At 57.1% G+C, this 9351-nt stretch overlaps 2 protein-coding genes across 3 annotated transcripts; one reads left to right on the forward strand and one right to left on the reverse strand.

Moving 5' to 3' along the window:
• Positions 1–2: 2 nt before the first annotated feature.
• On the forward strand, positions 3–687 carry UFSP1 (UFM1 specific peptidase 1 (inactive); the record flags this gene model as incomplete). Its single annotated transcript, XM_008048358.1, has 1 exon — positions 3–687. A coding segment is annotated over one exon (573 nt), but the record flags the coding sequence as incomplete, so codon positions are not given.
• Positions 688–1076: 389 nt separating this feature from the next.
• SRRT (serrate, RNA effector molecule) lies at positions 1077–8893 on the reverse strand. Of its 2 annotated transcripts, none has more exons than XM_008048354.1 (18): positions 8768–8893; positions 8378–8524; positions 7968–8156; positions 5966–6135; positions 5627–5811; positions 5309–5407; positions 5109–5226; positions 4768–4925; positions 4079–4140; positions 3912–3990; positions 3394–3582; positions 2858–3031; positions 2617–2770; positions 2268–2461; positions 1908–2064; positions 1606–1695; positions 1364–1490; positions 1077–1270 (listed from the first exon to the last, which is right to left on the reverse strand). In XM_008048354.1, the coding sequence occupies exons 1-18, from the start codon at positions 8779–8781 to the stop codon at positions 1195–1197; spliced, it is 2382 nt and encodes a 793-aa protein (XP_008046545.1). In that variant the 5' UTR covers positions 8782–8893; the 3' UTR covers positions 1077–1194. The 2 variants fall into 2 exon arrangements, with proteins under 2 accessions (XP_008046545.1, XP_021563354.1); XM_021707679.1 differs by having other exon boundaries at positions 1606–1731.
• Between the last annotated feature and the right edge of the window lie 458 nt (positions 8894–9351).

The raw sequence follows: 9351 nt of genomic DNA on the forward strand, positions 1-9351 counted from the left end.
TCCTCTCGGGCCACTACCTCTACTATCACTACGGCTGCGACGGGACGGACGACCGGGGCTGGGGCTGTGGCTACCGCACGCTGCAGACGCTGTGCTCGTGGCCCCGAGGCCGGCCCGCGGGCGTGCCCGGGCTGGCTGCAGTGCAGGCGGCCCTGGAGGACGTGGGCGACAAGCCCCCCGGGTTCTGCGGCTCGCGGAACTGGATCGGCTGTGTAGAAGCCAACCTTTGCCTCGCCCACTTCGAAGGGCCTGAGGGGCGCCTGTGCCACGTGCCCCGTGGCGCGGGACTTCGCGGGGAGCTGGAAAGGCTTTACTCCCACTTCGCAGAGGGCGGAGGCCCGGTAATGGTTGGGGGGGACGCCGATGCCCAATCCAAGGCCCTGCTGGGAGTCTGCGTCGGGCCAGACACCGAAGCCTACGTCCTGGTGTTGGACCCTCACTACTGGGGGGCTCCAAAAAGCCCCCGTGAACTGCAGGAGGCCGGGTGGGTGAGCTGGCGAGAGGTAAGCACAGCCTTCGACCCCAACTCCTTCTACAACCTGTGCTTTACCAGCCGTAACTCTGAAGAGCAGTAGCACGCCACGGACTGAGACTCGTCCCGTACATGTGCACCTGTTTTCTTCTCAAAGGTGTCCCGTAGAGCCTGTGGCCTTTGGCATCAATAATAAAGTGGCAAAACCCAGCTAACATGACCCCGACCAATGTTTGAGAGGATTTGGGAAGATACGTAACACAGAGGCCAGGTGTGGTGGCTGACGCCTGTAATCCCAACAATTAGGGAGGCCAAAGTAGGGTAGCTGAAGGCCAGGAGTTCAAAACAAGCCTGAGCAACATGGCAAGACCCCATCTCTACCAAAAAAAGTTTTTTAATTAAGTAAGCACGGTGGCATGCATCAAGTCCCAGCTACCAGGAAGGCTGAGGCAGGAGGATCACTTGAGCCCAGGAATTAGAGGTTACAGTGAACTAGGATCACACCACTGTACTCCAGCCTTGGGGAAATAGAGCAAGACCCTGTCCTTAAAAAAATGTGAGTATACATACATACACAAACATAAAACATACAGTGGGTCAAGGATCTCTGTGGAAGTGCTTTTACTGGCAGTAAGGCTGATCGTACAAAAAAATTCTCAGAGCTACATGGGAAAAGGCAGTCACAAGTATGGATGATGCAGGAGTGAGGAAAAGTGGACGGCTCAAAAGAAATCAACATCATCTGGGGCATCCAGGTCACGATATTCCACAATGGCCCTTGGGTCTCCACGAACCATCCTGAGATGAGGAAGGTAAAACAGGATGAGCTGGGGGTTCCTCAAAGAGCCTCTGAAGGAGGCAAGAAAACTGGACATCATAGCTCATTCTTACCTGTTCCGAGGTTTCCCAGGGTAACCACCCTGGCCTCGAAAGGCGTCATAGTTCCCTCGGCCAGCACCGTACGGGGCGTGGGGGTATGGAGGCCCTCCTGTGGGGACTGCAGGACGGACAGCACCAGCTATGAGAAAGATCAGTGGGGAGCTAAAGTGTGTCCTCAGCTGCATCCAGCTGAGGTTTTCATTCTCCTTGCCCCACATAACTACCAAGCCCTTTCATCTCCCTCCGGTACTTACCTCCATAGCCCAAAATCGGGGGCCGGGGCTGACCGTAGGGCATCAGGCCCTGGGGAGTCTGGTGCGGGTAGGGAATTCCCGGGGTCAGGCCTGGGGGGAGTACAACACGGACAGGAACATGAATTACTGCGGGGGGGGGGGGGGGAGGGGAGCAGTGTGTGCAGGGGTGACAACAGACTTCCAGGACTATGGCCTGGGGGTGAAGGGGAAAGTTCTCAGGGGATGACAGATTAATGAGAAAAAGCCTTCCCTGGATAGTCAAGGGAGAGGGGACCGGCAGACCCTCATGGATCGTATCTTACTCTGGGCAGGGCCAGGTGGCTGGGCCGGCTTGATCTCAGGCAGAGCTGGGCGCTTGGCATCAGTGAGGAAATTGTTAAAAAATGCCACTTCTTTCTTTACTTCCTCAATTTTCTCTGCATGCTTGTTGAAGATATGCTTGCGCACAAACTCAGGACCCTGGGTGGAGAAGGAAAAGGGTCAGGACAGGGCAAGTAATGTGGGTCCCTCACTCCTAGGCCCAACCTGGAAGGATCACCAGCCTCTGTGCCAGTCCAGTGAGCAGTGCCCGCCCCTGATTCCGCAGGCCTTCGGGGGCCTTCCTGCCTCACTCAAGCCCACCTCCCACCATTCTAGAACACCAGTTCTCTAACATCCCAGACCTTGAATTTCTTGCCACTGAGAGGACAAAGCCACTTATCCTTGCCCAGTTCCTGGGTGTTAGAGGTAACAAACTTTTCCACTTCCTGCTCAGGATCTTTGCGACCCATCTTCTGGGCCTCTTCCTCTGAGAGAGACTCCCGCACACTGAGCAGTGGAGTCAGCTTCTCTTCAAACGTCTTCTGCCACTCCAGCACTGTGGTTTGGGAACAGAGAAAGGAGGGCTGGAGCAGGGAGTCCAGCCCCAAGCACCAGCAGGAGAGTGGGAGGGGCCTGGAGGAGGGAAGGAGGCCCACGGCAGTCTGGGCAAAGGGACTCTAGGCCACTCGGCAATGGGGAGCCGCAGCTCACCTTCTCCGTGGCTGATGCGGTTGGGTGGCATGGGCCCCCGAACGTGGATGATGCCACAGCGGTTAGGCATTTCGTCCTCATTGGGGTACTCGCAGGTGTTGTAATAATCCAGGGAGTGCACGATACGCAAGTAGAGGAGAAGCTTGTCCAAGACCTAGGGCAAAGCAGCAGCCCTCAGCTCCCCACTCTTCCCCTTGCCTGCGCCAGGCTCCCTGCGCCCCACGCGCGGCCGCAGCAGCACCTTGACGAGCTTCTCGTCCCGCTCCACGCTGATCTCTGCCGGGTTCCCTTCCTTGGGAGGCTCCTCGGGGGGGGCCCCCCCACTGCTCCCCAGCAGCTCCTCCTCCTCGGCACTCACTTCCTCGATCAGGTAGTCAGTGATATTCTTCAGGATGGGGTTCTGCGAGGGCAGACTCTGGCGGGGGGAGAGAGCCAAGTGAGACAGGGAAAGCCCTTCGGCTCACCTTCGTGGGGTGAGCTTCCACGTTTGCAAAGGCAACACAAGGGCAAGGAGTTTGAGGCTCATCTGGCACAACTGTCCCTCGCCCCCTCAGCCTTTGTCTCGGCTTTGCCGTTGTTCTGCCCCAGCCCACCAACAGTCACTGCCACCCATCTGTATTCTGCTGGAAGCTGGAGGCGGTGCTACCAGGACAAAGAGGGCCGGGTGAGGAAGGGGGTGGATGGGCACCCAGGGTCGGGACTACAGACTGGTGAGGCGTGAGGCGCCCACAGAGGGGGTGTGGCTGCTTTGGAGAGGTCCCACAGGGAGTCACTGACTGTCGGCAGGGGAGGAGTCCCGGGCTCCGAAGCCCAGAGCTGGGTCCTGTCGTCCAGCGTGTGGATCAGCTTGGCCGCCAGCTTGATGTCATTGCGCACGATCTGCTTGTGCTGGGTGATGCCATTGATGTTGCGGACGCGGCGGGTCAGGTCTCTGTTCACACCCGGGCTGAGCTCGCACTCCCGGAGCTGGAGGGAGCACGTGGTCAGAAAGCTCGGTTACCGAGCTGAGAAGAGCAGCAGCGGCTCCATGACCAGCCCCCCCCCCCGCCCCGAGAGCCCAGGACTGACTAGACTGCGAACTCCCTGAGGACGGGGACCAGCGTCAGATACGCCTCGTCCATGGTGACAGCCCCAGAGCCTGGCCCAGACACAAGACCAGACAAGGCGAGCAGGTTGAACGGATACAAAAGGTGGCGGAATGAATGAAGCAGAGAGTGAACAAGGAGGTCAGAGGTGACGTGGGGCCTGGGAAACCACACTTTCTCTCCCCAGACAGTCCCACAGCCGGCACTCACTCGGATATTCTGCAGGTTCCAGCAGATCTCTTTAATGTTAACACTGCGGTCAAAGGTCACCCAGCCACGACGGAAAAACCTACCCAAGAAAGAAAATGTCAGCATAGCTGGGGTGAAGGCCATTAACCTTTCCCTCCATATTTCCTCCAAGATATCTAGTTCCTCACCTCCTTTCTGGCTGGGGCTCTGACAGTGCCACACGCATAAAGCCTGGGTATCTTTTACAAAGCTGCAAGAAGCAGAGAAACAGAAACCCCGTTTAATGTCTCAAGAATTTGCTTCTTCCTCTAATCCTCATTGTCCCCAGAACCCTGGGGAACTGCCTTTAAATCCTTCCCATCCTTGGGCAAGAAATAACCAGTAAAGGGCTTAAGAAGCCGGGCATAGTGGCTCACGCCTATAATCCCAGCACTTTGGGGAGTGGAGGCAAGAGGACTGCCTGAGTCCAGGAGTTGAACACCAGCCTGGGCAACTTGACAAGACCTCATCTACAATAAACAAAAAAGCTGGGTGTGGTGGCGCGAACCTGTAGTTCCAGATACTTGGAAAGCTGAGGCAGAAGAATGACCAAACCCAGAAAGTCAAGGCTGCGGTGGCCGTGAGCATGCCACTGCACTCCAGCCTAGGCAGCAAAGTGAGACTGACTCCAAAAGGGAGGGGGGCCTAAGAATGCCAGCACCTTAAAGCTCACGGCACAAGAACCAGCTTCAGAGGACATGGCCCCCGGGGAGGGAGGCCGCCATACTATATGGAGGGATATCGGTCAAGGCAGTGCCAGACGGCCTTCTCTCCACCCCTCGACCGCGAACACAGAGCCTGGAATCAGCCCTGCCCCGATTCCGTCTCCCCCACTCACAGAAATGATCTCAGCCCTGGAGATGTTGGGCGCGATGTTGCGCATGAAGAGAGAGCAAGTCTTATGCAGGGGTCGGGGCTTACACTCCAGCCCTGCCGCGTCCTTAGGCTTCTCCCTCTCCTCCTCTTTGGGCTTCTCCTTTTCCTTGAGTGCTTCGGCTGTGCAGGACGTTGGTAGGAGTTGGTGAGTTTTTGTCATTGATTTTGGTAGGAAGAATAAAGAAGCTGTCGCTGCCTCCCCAGCAGGCTTCCCCAAAAAGCCACCCTCCCATCGGCTTCCCAACCTCTCACCCGCCCCCACAGCGTGGGAAGAGAACAGACTGGAAGCGGGAAGAGACCCACCCGGCTCCTCCTTCTCCTCCTCGGCCTGGCCGCTCTCCGACTCCGACTCCGACTCCGACACACTGCCTTCATCAAAGCTGTCGTCGCCGCTGTGCTTCCGATTCCGCTTCTTGCCGCTCTGTGACAGCCACAGCAGAGGGGGAGTCGGAAGACCGGGACCCCAGCCCTGACACACTGACCCCATGCGAGAGATGGCTTACCTTTTTGGCTTCCTTCTCGGCGTCTTCTTTCTTCTCCTCCTTGTCCCCATCGCCCTCAGATTTCTTAGCTTTGTCACCGTTAGCACTGCCGCTTTCAGCCTGCAGACAGGACCACGAATGAGTGTGTCAGCCTCCCCTCCAGCCTTTATCAGCGGACCCCCCCCACGCTCCACAGCAGAGCCCGAGGCTTGCGCTTCCCTCCACCCCACCCAGGACACAGCCGTCTAACTTCGGCTTCTGCGGATGCCCCGCTATCCAAGAGGCTCCATTCTCCTTCCTGCAAACCCCGGCAGCACTCGAAGGCCGCGCGGCCCGGACCTGTCCGTCGTCGCCTTTCCCGTCGTCCTTGTCGCCGGCCTTGCGCTCCCCGTCCCCCGGGCCTGGCCCGGCTCGGCCCTCCTCTTTCTTGCTGGGCTCCCCAGGCTTTCCTGCCTGTTCTTCCTCCTCCTCCTGCTCCAGGATGCGCAGATCATTCTCTGTACCGCCTTCCATCTTAATCACAGCTACCAACAGAGGAAGCAGAAGGCACAGCCTAAGAGCCCTGGCTCCTGTCAACCTATTTCTATTTTCCAGTCTCCCAGTTTCCAAGATCCTGGTCACGAGACACCCCAACTCCCACAGGGGCAAGATGCCTGACATCCCTCCAAATCCACACACCTGCATCCAGCATCTTGACTATGGCATCAGCTTTGTCTATGTCCAGGAGAAGATTATCAAACCAGCCGGTCTCCATGAGGGACAGGAATACCCTCAGTCGGTTTTGCAGAGCCCCCCGGGCCTCTTGCCGACGCTTCCCCACCTCATCTGGGTGGTACTTAGACCGAAACCTGGAAGGAAGGGGGGGGAGACAAAACAGTCACTGGAGGCTAGGACCAGGATGTGGGGAGGGGTCCAGAAAAGGTCAGGGCATAGCTCCCATCCTCTCACACCCACAAAAGGCCATAAAAACAGAGATTCGGGGATAGAGGTGCACTAGAACCACCCAACATCCCAAAAGGAATCAGAGGTTGTGCTCTTGAGAAGCTTTGGGAGAGAATCAGTAACTAAGAGCTCTGGATTTGGGAATGCCAATGACTACAGGGGGAGGCCAGGGTTGGAGAGGCAGATTTATTATCCTAAGTCTCTGGGAAAGACTCATGTAAAAAAAATTAGCTTCCCAAAGCTTCAGAGAGGAAGGCTCAGGACAAAGAAGCCCTGAAGAACCTCCCTCTCCTAGCCAACCCCAAACTGCAGTCATTAAAGGAACTGCTCCCGCCAACTCCCTCCACCCCTAGGTGGAAGACAGAGGGAAACCTGAAACGCACCAGATAGAAAAAGCCAAAAGACGCCTTTCTGTCCCCTTGGGAAGAGAAGCAAGATGGCAGAGGGACAGGGAGAGAACAGAGGGAGAAACTGAAGTGCCCTTACAGCTTTAGATACTGCCCACAGGGATAGAGAAAGGAGAGGGCTGGAGGATTAGGGAGGAGCATGAAAAACAGAATATTTCAAAGAGGACCTCAGGGGAATAAAAACAAAAACACAAAAAATTGGGAATATGAGAAAAAGGAGAAAGGGAGGAAGGGGAAGACTCAGAAAGTCCCACAAATCAAAAACAAAAGGAAAAACTAGGGACTAGAGAAACGTAAAACAGACCGACAAAAACAGAGGAAGGAAGTGTTAGGGAGGGAGCAAGAACGAGGACCGAGAAAGAATGACAGACACATAAAGATGAAGACAAGACAGACAGAGCAATTAGAGAGGGGACGGCAAGGACAGAACAGAACCACGAGTGGAGCGTGAGAGGAAGGAAAGCCGCGGGCATCACCTCCAGGATCTTTACCTTGGCCGCTTGGTCAAACAGAGCTCAAGACTTAACTAGCGGCGCCCAGGGCCCATGCTGGTTGGTGGGCCACCGGCTGGCTCCTGGCTGGGGCGCCCGGCCCGGGTGCCCCACCCCCGCGGGACTCCGCGGTGGGGGCCCTGACTGACTAGCTGCCTGAGCAATCACATTCAGCTAAACCGCTGCATTGTGCACAGCAGTGCCCTGCCTGTCTGCCTGGCCGGGGCAGCGCGGCTCAGCCCAGGGCTCATGTTTGGGCTGGGTATGGTGGGGGTGGAGGTGGGTTTGCTCCGAGCTCCGACGATGAGCGGGTGTAGTTCCCAGTTCTGGCTCTTTTCAAGGAGGAGGAGCAGAAAGAGGATGAGGAGGAGGAGGAGCAGGAAGGGGGGAAAAGATGGTTGATTAAAATTAAAACATCCACATAAGAAAAAAAATTAAATTCTTTTCTGTCAACGACTCTGAGATCTTTGCTTTTCTTGTCTGGATTCACTCGTCGCTTTTGGGAGGACGCCACAGCCACACAGGGTCCTGGCGATCAGGGATGACAACGACCCAATAGCAGCAAGTGGGAAGCAGTCTGTCTGCTGCCCCAAGGGGTCAGGTGGCTCTGGCCAGCCGCCTGGAGGCGTCCCACTTTCTGAGGACAGTGGAGAAGGGAGATGAAACGGGGGCCATGGAAGCTGTGAATGAGGGGGAGATCCCAGCAGCCAGTGCTGTCATACTTCCCGTCCCCCACCCCAGAAGTTCCAGCCTGGGGAGGAGGGAAGCACAGGACTGCAGCTCCACTGGCGGGCCAGGGGGTCATGCCAGGGAAGGGAACAGGGAAGCAGGGGTACTTACCACTCCTCATCTTTATGAGCCAAGAAGAAATCCTGCATCTGCTGCCTCCGGAAATCCAACTTATAGTCGTTGTAGCGCTTGACTGCCTCCGTCTCGTCCACTGAGTCATCCAAGGAGAGGAGAAACTCCTTGAAGGTCTTCATCACGGGCGGGGGCACACCCAGGTCGATCTCTGCGATGCTGCCCAGCCTGAAGGGGGCCCGGTCAGGAAGTCTTGGTTGTGGGGGAAGAGGGCGGGGGAGTGGGGGGGCCAAGGTAGCCAGCTGCCCCTTCCTTCACCCACCATGAACACCACCCCAAGCACCAACTGCTGCCACCCCACGGTCGGCCCTCGGAGCGGCCTGCCCACTCCCTGGCTCCAGCCACGGCCCCCAGCAGCCCCAAGCCGACCAAGAACCCCAGGTCTTTACCTGGCCTGGATGGGCAGTACATGATGCTGCATGATGTGGACGTCCGGGTGGCCCCAGGGCTGAGGGGGGCCGTAAGTTGGGCCCCCACCCCCCCCAGCATAGGGCATCTCATAGCCACTGTGGTATGGGTCAGAGCTGTGCTCATCCCTGAGGGTGGGGACACAAGAGTCAGACAGGGACGAGAATCGTCGCTCCAGGGCCCGAAGGAGAAGGGGGCGGGGCAGACACAGAACGGGGGTGAGAGACCCCAGGCTTTACAGAGACAGAGAAACGACGAGTGTGGGGGGAGGAAGGAAAGCGGACCGACCAAGTTTCTGGGAGGGGGGAGGGGAGAGTGCTGAGGTCCAGGCGGAACGGAGGCCGAGGGGAGGAGAACCGTGGCCATCTCACCAGTCTCGCCTCATGCGCTTCTGGGGGGGGCTGAGTTCATGGCGCGGGGGGGAAAAGCGCTCTCGCCGATTCCGGTCGTAGTCACGATATTCACCCCGACTGCGGCGCTCACGACCGCGGTCCCACTCTCTGGAGATGAGGTCAAATAACAGTCAATTAAGAAGATACAGATGCACAGCACTTTGGGAGGCTGAGGCGAAAGGACGCCTGAGTCTGGGGAGTCGAGACCAGCCTGGGCAATTTGGTGAGACTTCATCTCTACGATAAATCACAAGAAATTAGCCGGGCATAGTAGCACGCAGCTGTAGTTCCAGCTTCTTGGAAGGCTGAGGCGGAAGGATCGCCCGAGCCCAGCAGGTTGAGGTTGCAGTGGCCATGAGTGTGCCACTGCACTCCAGCCTGGGTGACGGAGTGAGACTCCGACTCAAAAAAAAAAAAAAGAACAATCCCCTAATAGAGGATCACGTCAGTCCAGGAGTTTGAGCCTGCAGTGAGCTATGACTGTGCCACTGCACTCCCAGTCTGAGCAACGGCACAACCCGATCTTTAAAAAAAAAGATGAAATATAAATAAAGTTTAAATAA

Source organism: Carlito syrichta, unplaced genomic scaffold (assembly GCF_000164805.1).
Source record: "Carlito syrichta isolate Samal-C Ts95f unplaced genomic scaffold, Tarsius_syrichta-2.0.1 Scaffold123375, whole genome shotgun sequence".
NCBI classification, from domain to species: domain Eukaryota; kingdom Metazoa; phylum Chordata; class Mammalia; order Primates; family Tarsiidae; genus Carlito; species Carlito syrichta.